A 21,992-nucleotide genomic window follows, 5' to 3' on the forward strand; every position below is an offset into this window, starting at 1 on the left:
TTGACATTAGCTATAATGACACTGCTTATTATATATCGCCAGCCACTAACAGAATTGTTGACAAAGCATCATATAAAATGATCTTTAATGTTAAACTCCAAACTTAAAACTCAGGGAATTGCGTCTAAATTGAGTTTAAATTCGAAGGTCACAATGAAGTAGTCAGAGGTCATTTTTAATGCTGCAAACTCTTGTCAAACTTTTGATGGGCAAAGACCATAGCTCTACAGCCTTCTTGAAACCTAACCCAGTGCTTTAGATCTAGAAGGATGTTTGTCTGCTGATACTTAGCACATGCTGATGGGTCCCTCCCAAAAAACACTGACTTCTTAGTACGGGATAGATAGGTGGCTTTTCTGCTAATTCTTTCCCTCCATGCATTTAAATATACCCATCTGCCAAAGTCCAATTCAACTCCTATCTCCTTCAATCAGCCTTCTTTAACCATGTCAGTTTAATGTGATCTCTTTGAACAGCCTCAGTACTTGAATTTTGCTATCCAACTGATGTTTAATATGATCACTTGTATTGCTACACATATTTTGGTAGACATAATTGACATCCACATTCACTGCCTGGCAGTCTGCGAGGCTCTGGAAATAAAGAAGTGTATAAAATAAGGTTTCTATCAATAAAGAGTTCCCAATGTAAGAGAGAAGATGGAGAGAGTTAACCAATTAACACCACGGTGCTTTGTGCACAATATGCACTTCATACATTGTAATGGAGGAGGGAGCAAGTTATCATCTGGAGGACTCATCACAGGAGGCTATATTTGATTGGTGCCTTGAAGCATAAGGGGGAGTTAATCCGTCTGTGTGTGCGTGTATAGAGGGGAAGAGTAAGAAATGAAGGGCAGGATAAAGCAGAATAAAATACAGTATGTGTGCAGTCCAACTATGGAGCCAAGTCTTGTAAACACTGCAAAGGAGGGACCTAGTCTTCTCTTTCTTGAAATCTACTCCTTCACTTTCCGGTCTAACGTAGTAAAGAATGGGTATTAAGGGAATGTGTTTGTTTTATGAATAAATGGATTTAATTAGTTGTACTCAAAAGGAATAACTTATGGCTTTTCTTTTGGCAAAGTGTTGAGAAACATTCTGTTCATGTAAAAAAGCAGGTAAAAAAAAAAGAACACTACAGGATTACTTATAACGTGAAAAACCAAACAATCTAAAGATATAGTTACAGTAAATCTAAATGAGAAGACATTATGCAGCCATTAAAATGATGCTAAAAAGTTTTATTATTTTTTTTAATTTTTATTAAAAAAATTTTTTTAACGTTTTATTTATTTTTGAGACAGAGAGAGACAGAGCGTAAACGGGGGAGGGGCAGAGAGAGCGGGAGACACAGAATGGGAAGCAGGCTCCAGGCTCCGAGCCGTCAGCCCAGAGCCTGGCGCGGGGCTCGAACCCACGGACTGCGAGATCGTGACCTGAGCTGAAGTCGGACGCTCAACTGACTGAGCCACCCAGGCGCCCCGATGCTAAAAAGTTTTAAATGGCATTGATAAAAGGCTTAAGATGCGATGTACAAAAAAGCAGATATATACAGCTGTACAGACTGCCCAACCCTAGCTAATGGTTACTGGGTACCTGCCACGCGGCTAGCTGGGTTTGAGATGTGCTCTAAGCATAAAACATACGCTGGTTTCAGAAGGCTTAGCATGGAACAAGGAACGTCAAATATTTTATTAATAATTAAGAAATACTGATTACCTGTTGACGAGTTATAATTGGTTTTTATTGGGATTAAATAAAATATATCATCGAGGCGCCTGGGTGGCTCAGTCGGTTGGGCGTCCGACTTCAACTCAGGTCACGATCTCGCGGTCTGTGAGTTCGAGCCCCACGTCGGGCTCTGTGCTGACAGCTCAGAGCCTCGAGCCTGCTTTGGATTCTGTGTCTCCCTCTCTCTCTGCCCCTCCCCTGCTCGTGCTCTGTCTCTGTCTCTCAAAAATAAATAAACATTAAAAAATTTTAAATACATTATTAAACTTAATTTACCTATTTCTTTTTACCTTTTTATAATAAAGGCTGCCAGAAAATTTAAATTTACATACGTGGCTCAGACTGTATTTCTTTAGTTTTGAAAGAGAGAGAGAGCGAGAGAGAGCGTGCGCATGCAGGAGCGGCAGAGAGAGGGAGACACAGAATCCAAAGCAGGCCCCATACTGTCAGCGCAAAGCCCAATGTGGGGCTCAAACCCATAAACTGTGAATCATGACCTGAACAGAAGTCAGATGCTCAACTGACTGAGCCACTCAGGCGCCCTTCTCAGCCTGTATTTCTACTGGACAGTGCTGATATAGATGACAGGATCTCAAATATATAAGAAATACATAGAAAACCGACAAACTTAACAATGGTTTTTGTCCCTAGATCGTAGAGCTATTGTTTCCCCCTTCTGTATATTTTTATATCTTCCAAATTTGATTCATTGAGAATGTATTATTTTCTATTCAGGAGAAATTAACAGAAATAAACAACACAAATAAAAAACAAGATTCCAGTCTGGTTCAAAGACTTGTTTGCTGGCGGCTGAGAAAAGAAGCCCAGGGATACCCAAATGACTTTCTGTCACTGACGGAGGGTTAGCACACAAAGGATGTTGGCCAGCTGTTCTCCATCCTGACTGGAGACAGAAAAAAGCGGAAATGGGTGTTAACCGCAGGAGGGGGCCTGTAAGTTAAATATAGGGAAGAATTTCCTGAAGCGAGGGTGTTTAAACTCTGGAATGAGTTATGGAAGAAGCCTGGTCCCCCAAGGTCTTTTAAAATACTACAGATACCCATATGCCTTGTGTGTTCCTGTCGAGAGGCAATGAGACGACTTGTCAAGGTTCCTTCTACAATTGCTATCTTAGAGTAAATAACTCCAATAAAACTTTCGTTTTCATTTATTTTTGACCAGACTTCACTTTTCATATTAAGGATATATTCTGAAAGGTGGGCCCATCTACCTTAAGTGGTACTCTTGAGACTTCAAAGACAATGTCATTTGATCTAAATTTAAAAACTAACATCAGCTAGACAACATGTTTTTTTAAGTCCCTTGGGAGTCACCTGCCAAAAACTAGTTCTGAATTCAGCATAAGCGTGATGGAAGGAAGGAAAGAGGACACATTTATTTTTAAAGAGTGCGGCTTTTAGAAAAATGTTAACGTTGGACTGCCCCATCTTCAAAGTGGATAGTTTGGCTTAAAAGCTAAACTATTATGTTGTTACCCTTGGATTTTAAAGAAAACAGACTGCTATCTCTCTCTCTCTCTCTCTCTCTCAAAAATAAACGTTAAAAAAATTTAAAAAAAAAGGGGTGCCTGGGTGGCTCCATTAGTTGGGAGGCCAACTTCGGCTCAGGTCACGATCTCACAGTTCGTGGGATTGAGCCCCACATCAGGCTCTGTGCTGATAGCTCAGAACCTGGAGCCTGCCTCAAATTCTGTGTTTCCCTCTCTCTCCAGCTCAGGCTCACTTGTTTGCTCTCTCTCTCAAAAAAATAAACATTAAAAAAAAACTTTTTAAAGAAAATAGACTGGCTCACTTGGTCTTGATTTTCATTATCCCGAGTTTACTTTAAAAAGCATTTCCTGAAAATGTGCCAAAGTTCGTTCATTCACTCGTCTGTTATTTATTTATCGATCTATTTATTTATCTATCTATTTATTTATTTAAAAAGCTGTTCAGCTTGATTCTCTCTATTTATGAAAAGGAATGGAAGACTAGGTAAGAAACAGGTCAGCAGAAACACCATCTAGAGATTTATGCCGCTTAAGTGAGATGACCATGCATAAAGCCACTACTTGCTCCTTCCTAAGTCACTTCGTTAAGTGAGAGAAGGAATCTGCAAAAACATGCCAGGAAGCTGCACAACAGCTAAGGACACTCCTCTTCAGTGTCCCGTCTTCAATACATCGCTGAAATCTGATGCGGTCTCTATAAAAAAGGTACACTTGGTCCTAAAACGTCAACTAACTCAGTCCAAGATTGACCTCCATGGGTTAACAGCCTGTCCACTGAGGCTGGGTGCCAGGCTCCAGGTCCCACGTGACCACCAGAGTGCACAATGCATAGGAAAATTTTGTGAGTCATGTCCTTCAAAATATTACTTTGTCTTATCTACTCATTTAGATTATAAACTAAACAACTGTCATCCAAGCAAGGCAGGGGCTGTCTTACACTTTTGAATCTGTTTGGTCTCTTGAATAGTGCTATATGCAGAGGAGACAGTTACTGAATTGTTAAAGGCCTAAATCCTACTTAATAATACTTTGCATAGTTCTTTTGAGTTTATAAATCGCTCAGACATGATGTCATTTGCTCCATACAACTACGTTTGGGAAATAAGCCTGGTGCTATTAACTCCATTTAAAAAAGTGATACTCAAAAACAATTTATGGAAATTAAGTGATAGAGCTGAAGCTGGAGACCACATTTGGATTCCCAGCTCTAGTGCTCCTTCCGCTGTATCACACTGCCCTGTATGAAGCTGCTGGTTTAAGCTTTATAGTGGAGAAAAATTAAACTTAGGATAAAAAATTCCACATACGAAGCAGGACAGATGGTTTTGAAATCCTGCTTTTATCATGTCTTATTCTGAAAACAGAACGTGAAATTGGAGGAAGGCAAACACTGGGGGCAAAGGTTATGGTTTAGGCCAACCCATGTGCTTCCATCAGTTTTCTTGTTTCTTCATTAGTAGATTTGAAACATGTAATCATTTTGTTTCTTTTGGTCTTAAGTTCTCACATCCTTCACCAAGTTTTATGACTCTTAGTTTCCTACCTCTCTGAGTAAATGGGGCAGGATAAGCTACAAAGAATGTTTTCACCAGAACCCACTGCCTCCATATTGTGGCGTGTGCATGTCTGGACTTGACTTCGGTGGATTTCCCTGTGGAAGGTAATAGGTGCTAGAAATTAAATGATGCAGAGACAGGAGAGCTGGGAAAGGGCAGAGAAGGAGAATAGCCACTGACGAAGAAGGGGCGGCACGGTGTGGTGAAAAGAACAAGGGACTTGGAGTCAGATATCTGGGTTTCTGGCCTTACCCCCATCACTTAGGAGCATGTGACCTTGGCAGACCACTCCACGTTTCTAAGGTTCGGTTTTCTGATCTGTGAAATAGTGCTCATCAGCTCTGGCCTGCCTCCCCCACAGGGTTCTAGCAAACTTAAATAAAAACATGGAACATTATGCAAATAAGAGATTTACTATTCGTAACTTCTAACTCCATGTGAGAGGTACCTAAGAAGGCAGGTACCAGAAAAAGTAGGTAGGCAAACAGATTTGTAGGGTATTTATCTCGATGGCTTCAGAAGGACTTTTATAAAGGACTTAAGGAAAGCAAGTGGGGGAAGATGATTATTTTGCAGCATTAACATACAAGATGGCATGAGCCGCTATTAAAAAATGTGAGCCGGGAACCATTTTCTATACCTATTTGTAGATTTTAAAGGAAAAACGAAACACCTCTAACAAAGAATGGATTAATGTTTTACAGTGTAGATAAAAACTGTGACTCAATTATCCACTACTTTTTTATAATGACCGCTACCACTTAGTGACCACTGCTGTGTGCGAGGCAGTATGCTAGACTTTATATATTTAATCCTCGCAGCAACTCTGTCAGGCAGGCACTACTGACTCCATCTTACAGATAAATATAAGCTGACGGCTTAAACTTGTTTGAAATTACAAAGACGGTAAGTGGTGGGGTCGGTATTCCGACCCATAGTCTTTCCAGGCTCGGTATAACTGGGCAACTATTTCCTTGACCTGCCCGATCCTATTCCCCAACCTTCACACGTCCAAATCCTTCTTGTGCTCCAGCTCCCCTAAATGCTGTCTCATTAATGAAGGCTTGTTCAGGTCTCAGGTCTCACCCACAGCCCCCACAAGGAAGCCAATGACTCCCTCCGAATGTTCAAGGAGTATATTCCATGAATAGAATAAGACGATGGCTAGTTCGTTTACTCACATAATTTTAGGCTTCCCTGATAGCAGGCTGATAATCAGGATGAGGAAGACACAGTCCCCACCCTCCAGCTGCTCAAGAGCCTAGTGGCTAACACTTGGTGGGAGAAGTGAACCTATGCTCTTGAGGGAATATATATTTATCTCGGTATCTGCCACTGTGCCTGTAGAGTGAATGAATGAATGACGCAGGATGTGAGCTGGATCTTAAAGTGAGAGAGCAACATTTGGGCAGAGCGGAGGCAAGGGCAGGCTCTTCTAGGCAGTGGGAACTTGTCTGAGTAAAGAACTGAGGTCAGAAATGAGCGTGGTCTATCTGGAGGTCAGGGGAGAAGGGGTGAGAGAACAGAGGAGAGACATAGTCTGTCCCGGGACCTGAATGCCGGGGCCCCATCACCCAGCCCGTTCCCAACAACCACAGCACATAATCTCTCCAACTCGGTTTGCAACTTATCGTCTTACTGGCAGGCGTCAAGTAGCAGCTTCCATCGACATTCCTCCCCGACCGTAATTCAGCACTCGCATCAGCTGAGCGTGTGCATGTCAATTTGAACCTTGGACTTGGCAGTCGGTAGCAAAAGTAAGACGGTATGTTTAAATGGCACGCTGGTGGCTTTTAACCAAAATACTCAAGAGCACAACCTGTGACTTGAAAGTCTACTTTTCAAAGTTGTGTTGCTTGGCAGTTACAATGGGGTTGGTGATCTGAGGATGAGAAAATTGCGGCTCCTTTTGGAAAGACCCAGCATAATGCACTCAGACCGTGCTCCACCTAACCCTCTCATGAGGAAAACACGTCAGTTTTAGGATGAAGCAGGTAGCTGCTTTTGATATTAGATCAGAATCCTGTAACGTGGAAGAGAAAAATCACGTCACCCAGGAAATTTTCATAACGTCGTCTTTTAAAAAAACCAAACAAACAAGCCGTCACACGGCTTTGAAGCCCACCATGAGGAGGGAGTCAGCGGCCGCACCGACCCTCCTCCGCCAGTTTGGAATCCTCGACACCAAAAGCACACACAGCAAATCTGCTTCCGCAGGGACCAGTCTGTGAATGGTAACAACCGCACAGAAAATGGAAGTGTTTTCTTTTACAAAAGATGTAAGAGGCTCCCTCGGGAGTGTGAGTTTTTTTACCCTCTGCCCTAAGGAGCACAGGCTTGGGAGGGAAGTCCTCAGTCCACGGTCGCTCTCGGAAATTCTCAGATTTCCTCAGAGGCTAAAAGTGCTCGCTCCAGCTTTGTTTGCATTTGTAACTTCCAGGCTGGCTTCCTGTGGTGGTTTTTGCTTGGAATCATTCGGTAGCGCTCATGTGGTGGTACTTCGGATCTACCTTGTAGCCCATTCTTCGTGACAGCACCATAAAGGGGTACCTGCTACTCACTCAGCGTTAATGTGAATGCTGGCACGGAGGGGCACTGCAGAAATGTGTGAGTTTAGGGCTCAATGGGTTCACTACATCAGTGCCAGGAGACCCAGATTCTAGTTTTATTGCTATAGGTTCATGGGTCAACCACGTTTGGAAAGTCATTTATTTCCTCTGTACCTTAGAAGTGAGAATTGCTGGAAATGTCAGTGTTTTAGGAGGGGAAGGGCAGGCGGGTTGCAATGTGGAAGCATTTCTATATGAACATCTCTCTCTAATGAGATCTCAGAAGAAAGGAATCCAATCTCTCAAGTTCCAGTAATTTGTTGCCATTTTGTTTTTCATTTTAAGTATTTACATTTTTTCTTTTTCTTTTTCTAATGTTTTTATTTATTTTTGAGACACAGAGAGAGAGACAGAGCATGAGCAGGGGAGGGGCAGAGAGAGAGGGAGACACAGAATCCAAAGCAGGCTCCAGGCTCCGAGCTGTCAGCACAGAGCCCGACGCGGGGCTCGAACTCACGGACCGCGAGATCATGACCTGAGCCAAAGTCGGATGCCCAACCGACTGAGCCACCCAGGAGCCCCAAGTATTTACATTTTTTCTAATTTTGTATTTGTAGTTTTGTATTCTTTTTCTTGAAAAGGGTTCCCAAATTATATAAGCTCTCTGTTCCTAATGTGAGCATGTACGATAGCCAAGGTGGTCTGTCCTTTGCCAATAAAGCTACTGTGCCTTTTCTAAGACTGTCCCCTCCACATGAGGGGGTAGATGAGAACGGTGGTAGAAGGAAGAGGAGCAGCGGGTCAGAAAAGAACTTGTTCATGTAACAAGACAGGCCAGACAGCGACCGTCTGCGAGAGGGGGGGAGAGTGGTGTCAGAGGAGGCAGTGGGGAGGCAGGGGGCAGGAAGACCACGGAAAAGAGCCTGAATTTTATTTTAGCCACTGAGAGCAGGGAGGAATTAAGATACAGCTGAAATGTAAAAAGGCCACTCTGGCTACTGTGGGGAATGAAGAGAGGCAGGACAAGAGTGAAGTTAGGGAGAAAAACTGGACTAGTGCAGTGTCGGGCAAGAGAAGGTGGTGCCCTGGACTGGGGTGGTCGTAGTAGACACGGGGGGCAGTGGTCGGATTCGACATACACTTTGCAGGGAGAGATGACGGGGTCTGCTGATGAATCAGACTAGATCTGGTGCGAGGGGAATCAAGGATCGTGCCCTGATGTGAGCGTTTGCTGACAGGAAGAGAGAGGAAGGGCACTTACAGGTATGTCCAGGCTGAGGCGCCTGTGATGCTCTACAGGGGGTTGTGTGTGGGGGGGTGTCAAGTCGATCTCTGGCTACACACAGTTGTCAGGAGAGAGTCTGGATGAAAATGTAACTCTGGGGGCCATATGTGCATAGACGATTTCCAAAGCTGAGGGAATGGATGAGATCACATGAGAAGAGAGTAGAGAGAAAAAAAGAGAGGAAGACCTAAGATGGGGCCACGGAGAGCTCCATTTTTAACGATCAAGTAGAGGAGGAGGAACATGACAAGCAGAGAAAGTAGCAGCTGAAGGGAGGAAAACCAGGGGAGGGTAGTTAGCGTCAAGGAAGCCAAGAAAAGAGAAAGCTTCAAGCAAGGCTAAATGCCAGTCGCGGAACGGCATAAGGACAGAAAAGCGCCCTTTCTGTAACACAGAGTTCGGCAGATATCTACCTAGATAAAAGGAGTTTCCGTCTACCGACTGCACTGGGGATCAGACTAGAGTGAGTTCATGGGAAATTGGAAACATAGAACATATATGGAACTATAATCACTAAATCAGTAGTTAAAAATCTGCACCCTCCTCTCTCAACAAACAAAAACCACTAGGTTTTTGCTAAGTTCTATCAGACCTTCGCTGTATAGATGATTTTTCTACCTTATATAAACTGTTCCGGAGAATACAAAAGAAGGGAAAGATCCTTACTTTATTTTATAAGGCTATTAAAACCTTGTTACCCAATCAGACAAGGATTATTATGTGAGAAAGAAAAATTCTAGGCTAGCCTCACCTCAGTTCACAGAGGTAGACATTCTAAAAATTAGCAAAATGAGTGTAACAATATAGGAAAAAATAATACATGACGACCAGATAGAGTACGTCCCAGCAGGCAAAGATGGCTTAACTTTAGAAAACGCATTAACACTAATTAACACAAGGAGAACAAATATAGTGTTATCCTAATAGATTCAGAATAAGCATTTGATAAAATTAAAAACACACACTCAGTACACACACACAAACACACAATAGAATACTATTTGGCCATAAAAAAGAACGAGATCTTGCCATTTGCAATGAGGTAGACGCAGCTAGAATATATTACACTAAGCGAAATAAGTCAGAGGAAAACAAATACCATATGATTTCACTCACATGTGGAATTTAAGAAACAAAACAAATGCATGAAGGAAAAATAAGAGAGACAAACCAAGAAACACTTTTTTTTTTTAAAGTTTACTTATTTTGAGAGAGAGAGAGAGAGAGTGAGCACGTGAGCAAGGGAGGGGCAGAGAGAGAGGGAGAGACAGAATCCCAAGCAGGCTCTGAGCTGTCAGCACAGAGCCTGAAGCGGAGTTCAATCGAGCTCAGTCTCGTGAACTGCAAGATCATGACCTGAGCTGAAATCAAAAGTCAGACACTTAACAGACTAAGCCACCCAGGCGCCCTTGAAACACCCTCAACCATAAGAGAACAAACTGATGGTCACCAGAGGGGAGGTGAGAGGAGGATGGGTGAAACAGGTGATGGGGATTGTCAGACAATAAAAAAAATGAGAACAAAATCCCCAAACCACATACCTTCGTGATTAAAAAAAAACAACTCTTAGTTGCGCTAGGAATAGAGAGAAACTTCCTTTTGCGAATAAAGGCTATCTATCCAAACGTGCAATAAATACAGTACTTAATGGTGAAATTAGAAGCATTCTCTGTAAAGTCAGGAATAAGACAAGGGTATTATTCACTGTCAGTGTTCCTCTTCCATAATAAAATGGAAGCCAAGAAAAAGCAACATAAGTAAAAACTGGAAGGAAGAAACAATGCCGTCATTCACTAAAACACTGATTGTATACATAGAAAATCTAAGAGAATCTAAGACAAACTACTAGAATTAATGTTACCAAGGTTGCTGTACACACTCTCAAAATATAAAAATCAGTAGTATTCCTGTGTATTAGCCACAAAACAGTTAGATGCTATAATGAAAAATTTATAATTGCAACCAAAATGGTAAGCTACCTAATAAAAGACGTATAAGATCTTACGAAGAAAATTTTAAACCTTCATTGAGGTATTTTTAAAAAACAGAAAGGGTGGCGGGGGGCTCCTGGGTGGCTCAGTCAGTTAACTGTCTGACTTCGGCTCAGGTCATGATCTCGTGGGTTCATGAGTTTGAGCCCCACATCAGGTTCTGTGCCGACAGCTCAGAGCCTGGAGCCTGCTTTGGATTCTGTGTCTCCCTCTCTTTCTGTTCCTCCCCTGCTCACACACTGTCTCTTTCTCAAAAATAAAGATTAAAAAAAAAAAAAACAAAACAGGAAGGGGGCGCCTGGGTGGCTCAGTCAGCTGGGCACCCAACTTTGGCTTGGGTCATGGTCTCAACGTTTGTGGGTCCGAGCCCCGCACTGGGCTCTCTGCTGTCAGCGTGGAGCTGACTTCAGAGGATCTGCCCTTCCCCTGCTCATGCACGCGCGCTCTCTCTCTCTCAAAAATAATAAATATTTTTAAAAAAAGGAAAGAAAACATATAAAGAGATACCAAGTTCATAGTAAGGAAGATTTGGTATCATAGTATCAAATCATGCAAATACAATTCTTAAGAAAAACCAAAAGTTTTGAAGAACTGTAAGTAGGAGCCTCACCCTATCAGATATCAAGAAAGTTGGGGGTATCTTCCTTTTCCCTTGCTATGAAGGAACATGATTTAGGTGTAGCACTTCTGGCCTCTCTCCATTCTCTCTTTCTTCGAGAAGAAGAGCCTTTTCTGATGGGTGAATTTAGAGGGAAAAGTAAAACTTGGGTACTCTTGGCTTAGCCCCATCTGGTTTCCTATAAGAGTCTGTGACTGCTCTCTGCAGAGTGGTCAAGGGCCTGCCTCTGTGAGGAAAGCCTGGGGTTCTCCAGTTCACGATGCGACTGTGAGGGGAAGTTTTATTTTGAGTGATGAGAGAGGGGCGCCTGGGTGGCTCAGTCGGTTAAGCGTCCGACTTCGGCTCAGGTCATGATCTCGCGGTCCGTGAGTTCAAGCCCTGCATTGGGCTCTGTGCTGACAGCTCGGAGCCTGGAGCCTGCTTCGGATTCTGTGTCTCCCTCTCTCTCTGACCCCCATTCATGCTCTGTCTCTCTCTGTCTCAAAAATAAATAAACGTTAAAAAAAATTAAAAAAAAAAAATTGAGTGATGAGGGGCGCCTGGGTGGCTCAGTTGGTTAAGCTTCCAACTTCAGCTACTGTCATGATCTCGCAGTTTGTGGGTTCAAGCCCCGCATCAGGCTCAGTGCTGACAGCTTGGAGCCTGGAGCCTGCTTCTGATTCTGTGTTTCCCTCTCTCTCTGCCCCTCCCCCACTTGTGCTCTCTGTCTGTCTCTCTCTCTCTCAAAAATAAACATTGAGTGATGTTTTTGCAAACCTTTTTATTTTAGATCTGAATCCACATTTTCCAAAAGGCTTTTTCAGTAATGAAACTGATATTTTGACTTCTATGACTCTGTCTTTTGTATATCCCCTCTAAAGTGGCTCCACATATCAGGGGGAGGAAGGATGCTTTTTATTGGGTATCCTCAAACCTCAACATGACTTAAAGACATTACATCTTGTCATAGTTAAAAATGTGGTATTAGCCCACAGATAGACAAATAAAACAAAGGAGCAGAATTGGGAGCCTGGAAACAGATTCATGTATATAAATAAACCTGGCACATGAAAGGAAATGGCATTAACAAACAGTGGACAAAAGACAGACTCTTCAATAAATAATACTGGGACAATTTGCTGTCTGTACTGAGCAAGATTCATTTAGTGATTAGTCAGGTAGTATTGTGGGTTGCTTCTTTTAAAAAAACTTATTTTAGGGGGCACCTGGGGGGTCAGTTGGTTAAGCATCCAGCTCTTAGTTTCAGTTCAGGTCATGATCTCACAGTTTTGTGAGTTCGAGCCCTGGATTGGGCTCTGTGCTGACAGTGCAGAGCCTGCTTGAGATTTTCTGTAACCCCCTCTCTCTGCCCCTCCCCCCTTTCTCAAAATAAATACATAAACTTAAAAAATAAAAAAAAAATTAAAAAATTATCTTAGGTTATTTATCATTTGCATTATGAAACCTTTCATGAATTACGTATCTTGTTTCCAACAAGATCACAGATTCTTTGAGTGTAGGGCTTGAACCTTACACTTCCTGTTAACTCTCCAGAGCGCCTATCACAGAACTTTACACAGAGACAACACTAAGTAAATGTCTGCTGGCTCTCGTTATTTACATTAAGACTCAATTCCTGTTCCTAATGCCTCAGGGCACATGGGTCCATATCAGTACCAAGCTTTTATAAAATATTTTGATATTCTAAGTAGAATTCTTTAAACAATTGTTCATTTGCTTACTAGGGGTCCTAAGATCGGACATCCAGAACTTGCACTTTGAGGATCACATAGGACAAAAATAAAAGATGTCAGAGTAAAGGTCAGTTAAAGACGTCGCCTTCTCATTACTCTCAAGGCCTATCCTTCTGGCACAGAAGAAAATGAAACCAATCTTATACCTTCCTCCCTACAGATAGTTTTTCTGTTTCACCACACACTGGTGAGATGAGCAGGGCAGGGATTACAGATGAGGAAATTAAGTTTCAGAGAGGTTAAACTTCAAGTTCACCCAGCAGGCTGGAGAAAGAAGTGGGAAGAGAAGCCAGTGCTCTTTAGAAGAAACTACACTGCTCCCAGCTCTGTAGCTCTTAAGGCTTGATTTCCATTTACGTGATTTTGTTAGTTCCTGCCCATCATCCGAGAATTCAAACTTCAAGAATGACTAAATGGCTGGAGCCAACAGCTCTCCATGTAAGTCAGGTGAATCAAGCTAATGTCTTCTTTGCAACAGAATTTCCCTCTCCCCTTCTCTTTGTAAAGGAGTTCTGTCTGTCCCGTCAAAACATTTTTAAACAGCAACTTGCCCTTATGGTCCGACAGGCACTGACATCAAATATAAGAAACATTTTGGCATGGGCCTCCTGGTCTCAGACTGGGTCCGTCAAGCTGACCTATTTGTTGTCTGCTTTCTTCCCTTAACTCTCATAGCCACTGATCCTGAAGCTCATGCTGTCGTTATGTCCTTCGCTGGCTCTTCGAAGAAGCCCCAGGGGTTCCTTGTCTCCCTTCTGTGGATCACATTGGCTGTCCCCCAGTCTCTGCCTCAGCAATACGCTCAAGGATTCCTCGCCCAGCCAACCTCCCAGTGTTCAAACAGTACCCCCTCGAACCTGCACCCCTCCAGAGGGTGCCTCACTCCACTAAGCCAGACTAGGGTATAGACACACACACGTACAATGGCTGCCTTTCCTTTCCTTCAGGTATCTTAGCAAAGAAAGCACGTGTGGAGTGATGAGGAAGCCAGGAAAGTTTCTCCGATTATTATCCACGTTCCAGGTTCTGGGTGTCAGAGATAAAGGTACTCACCACCTGACCATTAGTCCATGCTCCATGAAGTTTTTCAGGTTAGGGAGGGTTTGCCTCAAGTCTGGAGTCCCTAGTCCATGTTGATATCTTAGCTGCAAAGGTGGAAAAACAGAATTAAAAGAAATTCTGGCAGATACTAGGCAATGCTTCCCAAACACGATCCATTCACTAAGTTTTTTCTTCTTTTGAACTCTCAGAGAGGAAATGTAAATGTACGATTCCAATATTGTTGACCATACTTTCAAGATGGTATTTATTTATTTATTTATTTATTTATTTATTAAAAAAATTTTTTTTAACGTTTTATTTATTTTTGAGACAGAGAGACAGAGCATGAACGGGGGAGGGGCAGAGAGAGAGAGGAAGTCACAGCATCCGAAGCAGGCTCCAGGCTCTGAGCCATCAGCCCAGAGCCCGACGTGGGGCTCGAACTCACGAACCGCGAGATCGTGACCTGAGCTGAAGTCAGACGCCCAACCGACTGAGCCACCCAGGCGCCCCTAGGATGGTATTTAAAAGGTAGCCTCTTCCTCTCCTGCTTCCTTGCCTCCTAAAGTTAGAGAAGACAAGGAATGGCCACGTATGGAATTAGCACATTTCAAGGAGCCCTGCAGGGTTTGCTGACATTAACTCCAGGGACACATACTGCAAAACCAGTATTTGGTTTTCGATACTGAAGGCTGGCAGTAGATACTCTGGGCACATTCAGCCCTTCTTTCCCTGACCTTCCCCTTTGTATAACCAAGGGCAATGTTGTGCTCATCTCTAATTTCCAACAGTGTCTGAGAGTGCTAGGGCTCGGTTAATGCTTATTAAACAAATAAATAGCAAGCCACTTTTGATAGAAGCTGTGCTCTGTTTTTCTCTCATTCCTAACTTTCCTCTTGTCCGGAACCAGGACTTACAGCTGTAGAGCTGGTATGAGGAAACTATGGCCTGTGGATGGATCTGGTCTTAGTTTTACTTATTTCTGCTAGAGTTGATTTTCTAAAATTAGGTCCTTCTATGTACCTTGGGCAACTTGCTAATGGTTTTCATCTGTCTATTCCTTGCCTTCTCTAACTCTGTCTCTGACTACCTCTTGCTTTTAACTGGTCACAACAGCGATCTAAATATATGTGCATATTCATACACGTGCTCTCTCTCTCTCTCTCTCTCACACACACACACACACACACACACACACACAACATTAAATGCACAATAAATGGGGGCGCCTGGGTGGCTGAGTCGGTTAAGCGTCCGACTTTGGCTTAGGTCATGATCTCGAGGTCCATGAGTTCGAGCCCCACGTCAGGCTCTGTGCTGACAGCTCAGAGCCTGAAGCCTGTTTCAGATTCTGTGTCTCCCTCTTTCTCTCTCCTCCCCTGCTCATGCTCTGTCTCTCTCTTCTCAAAAATAAATAAACGTTAAAAAAAATACACAATAGGGGCGCCTGGGTGGCTCAGTTGGTTGGGTGTCTGACTTCGGCTCAGGTCATGATCTCGCGGTCCGTGAGTTCGAGCCCCGCGTCAGGCTCTGTGCTGACAGCTCAGAGCCTGGAACCTGTTTCAGATTCTGTGTCTCCCTCTCTCTGACCTTCCCCCATTCATGCTCTGTCTCTCTCTGTCTCAAAAATGAATAAACGTTAAAAAAAATACACAACAAATGTACAAGGCCCTGTGGAAATGTATTTTTCAAATGATGTGATATATATGAAGAAAGTACTTTGTGAGCTGTATACTGGTGTACTAACATGAAAGATAATCAGTCTTGAAGTTTTACTTTTCCAGCACCTAAATTTTAAAAGTGGCTAAGCCAAACTTCTAAATATTTTCCTCTCTTAAAAAATAAAACCACTACTAGGGCTACTGGCTGGCTCAGTCAGTAGAGCATGTGACTCTCGATCTCGGGGTTGTGAGTTCGAGCCCCACACTGGATGGAGAGATTACTTAAAGATAAAAAAAAATCTTAAAAAAAGAAACAAACAATAAAACCGCTACCAATAACAACAAAATCAAACTTTTCTTTTGTTTGTATCTACTACTGAACTGATTTTTTTTACTTAAGTGTGAGTGACACTAACAGAGTTTACTCTCACTACCCTGAACTGCTAAAGGAAAACCCCCAAACGTAACCAGATCTCTCGAATGGTCTGAATATACACAAAAAATAAGGAAGTAGAAACAGAGAATGTTAAAACTCAAAGGTATTTTGAATATTATTTAAGGCAATCCTTTTCTTTTGCAGATGGGGAAACTGAAGCCCAGAAAGGGGAAATAAATTCTCCAGGACCGCATGTTTTCATAGCAGAGATACTATTAGCTAGAGCCTCGTTCTCACAACCATGCTATTCCACCATCTACCCCAAAGTCTGAGAAGAAAATTGGTTGAAATACTTGAGAAGACAAAGGGAAAATATTCTTTTCCTTTTCCAAAGCTAGCTTGCTGACCTAAATCACCTCCTGAGATTTGTTGACCTTGAATTATAAGATCTACTCCATATTAAATGACATCATTTCTTATATTAGTATAAAAGCATTTTTTCCATACATTGATAAAAGTAAAATGGCTGATATCCCAATGTGACATTCCTGAATTCATTGTTTCAATAAAAAAGTGAAATTGTTTACACATGGCATGGAAATTTCACCTGTGATTCATACTGAAAAATATTAAATATCAAACACACACACACACACACACACACCCATACTGAAATAACACTAAGCTATGTGTCCCTGAGCCAGTACATAGTCAATTGCCTGCTGCAGGCTCCACAATGGAAGGTGGGTGTTGAATTCTTTTCACAGACCACAACAAAACTTTTTCTTCAAGTCTGATTTCAACCAAAAAAGGAAAATGTGGGAATTCTAAGCCTCTACCCAGGTCTTAACCCTGCATTTGCTGTATAGCATTATCATTTTTTAATCACAGAATCCTAGGACATTATATCTTAAAGAGACCCTGGAGACCATTTTTCCAACCTCCTTCCTTTCATAAACGAAGAAACTAAGGCTCAGTAAGGCAAGTGTCCTGCCCAAGGTCACAGCTGATCAGGGACCAAGCCAAGGCTGGATTTAAAATTTTTTTTTTTAATTTTTTAAATCCAAGTATAATTAACATACTTGTTATGTTAATTACATTCAACATTTGTGCATTCTACATTCATTTTCCCGATTCAACAATTCTATACGTTATTCGGGTGCTCACCACAATAAGTGTACTCTTAATCCCCATCACCTATTTTACCCATCCCCCAGCCACCTTCCCTCTGGCAACCACCAGTTAATGTTCTCTGTTTCTCTGTATTTCAGTCTGTTTTTGTTTGTCTCTTTTTGCTTTGTTCATTTGTTTCTAAAATTCCAAACATGAGTGAAATCATATGGTATTTGTCTTTCTCTGACTGACTTATTTCATTTAGGTCCATCCATGTTGTTGTATATGGCAAGATCTCTCCTTTTTATGGCTGAGTACTATTCCTGTGTGTGTGTGTGTGTGTGTGTGTGTGTGTGTGTCTCTCACATCTTACATTCCATTGTGTGTATGTGTATACTGCTTTCCTATCTTGGCTATTGTAAATAATGCTGCAATAAACATTGGACGCATATATCTTTTTGAATTAGTATTTTTGTTTTCTTTGGGTAATACCCAGTAGTGGAGCTGGATCACATGGTAGTTCTGTTTTTAATTTTTTGAGAAACCTCCATACTGTTTTCCACAGTGGCTGCACCAGTTTGAATTCCCTCCACCAGTGCATGCGGGTTCCTTTTTCTCCACATCCTTGTCAACACTTGCCGTTTCTTGGTTTTTGATTTTACAAGGCTAGAGTTTCTTTTCTTTTTTTGGCTAGAATTCCTTCAAACAAATTTTTTTAAGGTTTATTTATTTTTGAGAGAGAGAGAGAGAGCGGAACCAGGGGAGGGGCAGACAGAGGAGGAGACACAGAACCCAAAGCAGGCTCCAGGCTCTGAGCTGTCAGCACAGAGCTCAACACGGGCCTCAAACCTATGAACCGTGCGTGAGCCAAAGTCAGATGCTTAACTGATTGAGCCACCCAGGTGCCCCTTGGCTATGATTTCTTAATAACAACTCCAAATTCTTTCTACCATGTCACCCTTTTAATTTTCAACATATAAAACCAAAAAATTCACACATAATACATATATATATTAAAATTTAAAAATAAAGTACATGTACTGTTTAGTAAGTCTAAACTGCTATAAGGCTTATAATGAAAAAGCAAATTCTTTGCTCTTCAGTAACAACTTCTTTACCTTCATATTTCTAAATAGTGTGATTATATTAATTTTCCTATTATTTCCTATTCTTCCCAGTTTTAAACATCATCTACTGTGTTCCTACTATGAAAAATGAAAATTTAGATTTTATATTACTCTTCCCTTACACAAACATTTTATCCCCTCATCCATACATCACCTATGACTTTCTCGTAAAGAATGTGAGGATTTAACTCTCTACCCTCCCAAATATACTTCTCTTCACCCTTAAGATATTAAATATCACAATTTTTGTTAGCTCAATATTTAGTGCTTACCTTATTATATATGCAGAAATACTTTTCACTGTTAAGCCATGTAACAACATACTATTCCTTTTTTGTACTTTTTTGGGTTTGCTTTTCCTAAACTGATAATTGTCATTTTTCCTAGTTGTTGGGTACCTATCTTGAAGACAGTGTTAATTGTTGAGTACTTATATACTTATCACTAGATCCCCCCTAAACTAGAACAAAACCTTAAAATTCTTCTCAGTCTGATTAAATACACCACATAACCTACCAGGTCCATTTCCCCCTTGGAAGCACCCCTCTTCTCTGTTCCATTCTGAACTTGCTGCTCTCAGGGCCTTCTCCACTGCTCCCTTCTCAGAACTTTCCTTCCCCATCATCTCTTCTGTGTCAAAGCTGTTGTTTTAGATCTCATAACTTCTCTCTTGATTTACTGCCTCATCATGGTAGTGCATATCCTATAACAGTTTTCTGGGAAAGGGGAACATGGGAGGCATCTTTTTTGACACCTTGAATATTTAAAAATACCTTTATTCTATTCTCACACTTGAATGATAGTTTGTCTGGGTATAGAATTCAAGGCTGAAATAATTTCCCTTGAAAATTTCTAAAATAATGTTTCACTGCCATTTATTTTTTTTATTAAAAAAAATTTTTTTTAATTATTATGTTTATTTATTTTGAGAGAGAGACAGACAGAGTACGAGTGGGGGAGGGGCAGAGAGAGAGGGAAACACAGAATCCAAAGCAGGCTCCAGGCTCTGAGCTGTCAGCACAGAGCCTGATGTGGGGCTCAAACTCACAAACCACGAGATCATGACCTGAGTCGAAGTTGGGCACTCAACCGACTGAGCCACCCAGGCGTGCCCTGTTTCAGTGCCATTTAACTGTGCATATGGGAACTCAGAAACCTGGTAACATTCTGATTCTTGATCCTTTGTATGTGAGTTGATACTTCTTTCTGGATGTTTTTGGGATTTTATTCTTTAACCCCAGTATTTTAAAAGTTCACAGTGCTAAGCCTCTGTTTTGGTGTTTTTCATTCATTGTGCTGGGCACATTGTGAGGCCTTTCAATATGAAAACTGTTATCCCCTAATTCTTCTTTTCTTCTTCTTCTCCTCCTCCTCCTTCTTTTCTTCTTATTGTTATTAGCAGCAGTAGTATTTTGTCATCTGCTCTTTCCCTACTTTCTGTTACTTCTGGGTTTCTTTCTTCTTCTTCCTCCTTTTTCTTTTAGGTTTGAAAAAAACATTCACGGCATTATGAATGAGACTGTAAAAGCTCATCAGATAGTCTATGCAGTGCTTGCTGACTGGGGGGGGGGGGGTTTCACTGTAGAGCGAGTGAGGATTGAAGCCTAGCCCTTTCTGTGGGGCACACGTCAATCCCAGTAGTTCTCATTGCTGGGACTATATTTCTCCAGAGGGAATCCTCCAATCTTCTGCCTAGGAATATAATCTAGATCCCATTCTGAGAGTAGGAAAAAGCGGTTGGGGGAATTCAGTGTTGGTATGTTGGACTTTAACTGAATCCCCTCGTTTTCGGTAAGGCATCTTATTTCTTGACCCTGTGTACCAGGCAGTTCGGAGTTCAGAGCTTCTCTGGTTCAATTTTTTCAAAAAGTAAACCTCCAATCTCCCACTGGGGTGTGTGCAGGGGTAATCGCTTGGCTATGAAGTGTGGATGAAATGAACTGGCAATCTTATTTCTCTTTCTATAGAATTTCAAGCAATTCTCCTGTTTTTTAGACCTATTCCTTATTCTACACTCTATGAGGTACTTCATACCTCCAAATCCCAAGTCCTTCTGGAGGGCTATGGCTTGAATTACATGGTTACTTGAAGGCTCTAGGCTTCCTTTTTCTCCATTCTGCCAACTCAGTTTATCACTCATTTATTTGTTTGCATTTTTCTAAAATTTTGTTGACTATCACTCACTCTCGTCTCTTCTGTTCTCTTCAACCCCATGAGTTTGCAAGTTTATATTATTTTATCTAGTGCCACTAATAAACAGCATTTCAATGGGGAGCTGACATAAACAAGTATGACACAAATGAGTAAATTCAATTTGTTTATCATGCAGTCCCCTACATACATAACAGCTTTTTCATACTGGCTAACAACCTTCCGGACAGCCTTTTACAGAGTACTCAATGGAGCTCTATTTCCTGTCTCTAAGTCTCTCTCTAGGCATCCTCCATCTGGCCATATTCTCTTCTTTATCTTTATGTATTTTGGGAGAGAGAGAGAGAGAGAGAGAGTGAGAAGGGAAGGGGCAGAGAGAGGGAGAGGGAGAATCCCAAGCAGGCTCTGCACTGTCAGCACAGAGCCCAACATGGGGCTCCATTTCAGGAATGCGGAGATGAAGATCTGAGCTGAATACTTAACTGACTGAGCCATCCAGGTGCCCCCATCTGGCAATATTCCATCTGTTCTCAAGGTGTGGATACAAGTTCCATTTCCTGTAGGTAGCTTTCTCTGACTCCTCCAGGATAAGGGAACATTTTACACCACTCCCCAAATCCCTTCCCGCACCAAGTTTGCATGTGCTGTCTTTGGAAAGCCTTAACTAACTGAGTAGGTACTTGATAAATATTTGTTAATTAGTAAGTGAGATCAATGCTGTGGGGAGGGAATGAGAGGCATCATGACGCACTGCAATGAGCTTCGATGCAAAAGATCTGGATGTGAACAACAGCGCTGTCAGTTACTAGTTGTTTGACTTTGGGTAAGTCATTCACTTCTCTGAGGAGTTTCAGCTTCCTTACTTATAAAATGGGAAATGTTACCTCTCTTGCAGAGCTGTTGTGAAGTTTAAATAAGATAAAGTGTACAGAGCACCCCAAACAATATGTGGTACATAATAAGCGCTCAATAAACTATACTTATTACCATTATAATACATATATACTCCGTATATTATCATCATCAGAGCATCTACTATTAGGCTGGGCATAAAGCTGGTGTCCAAAGATGGCTTATCACTTAACTCATTAGAATGAGTGTCAGAAAGGAGGGGGGCGGGGGGGGGAGTTCAACTCAAAGGAAAAAAAATCTTAAGTACATTGTTCACTTTTTTACATGGCAATTTTTACTAATTTACTAAGCTTCTGACTGCAAGCACTCTAAAGAGGCAGTAATGAACACGATACATGTCAATATCTTTAAAATAATTGCACAGTGAAATGGAGAGACATGATGTGGGTGGTCAGAAGATCTGGGTGACTGAGCTCTACTGTATGATCATCAGCAAGTGCCTCCCTGCTCTGGCTAGCCAAATAATTTTCAAACTTTTTTTTTTTCTTCTGTAGCTCTAGAATCCTTTGTTCAAGTGAAATATTATGTAGAAGCCCAAAGCGTAAAGCAAATAAGGAACTCCTCTTAAGTAAGGGAAGTGGTGGAATAGAATTAGAGCTCAGACAGGCATTCCCATCTTGCAGGTTAAACAAATG

At 41.7% G+C, this 21,992-nt stretch overlaps 1 protein-coding gene across 2 annotated transcripts in view; it reads right to left on the reverse strand.

The window, feature by feature from the left end:
* UVRAG (UV radiation resistance associated) overlaps positions 1-21,992 on the reverse strand; it is a 297,500-nt gene that overhangs the window by 12,709 nt on the left and 262,799 nt on the right. For both annotated transcript variants that reach the window (XM_043580203.1, XM_043580204.1), the window contains one exon: positions 14,030-14,121. In XM_043580203.1, coding sequence (XP_043436138.1) covers positions 14,030-14,121 — 92 coding nt within the window. The remainder of the gene's footprint in view (positions 1-14,029; positions 14,122-21,992) is intronic.

The sequence above is a fragment of the Prionailurus bengalensis genome, chromosome D1, assembly GCF_016509475.1.
Source record: "Prionailurus bengalensis isolate Pbe53 chromosome D1, Fcat_Pben_1.1_paternal_pri, whole genome shotgun sequence".
In the NCBI taxonomy this organism is placed as follows: Eukaryota; Metazoa; Chordata; class Mammalia; order Carnivora; family Felidae; genus Prionailurus; species Prionailurus bengalensis.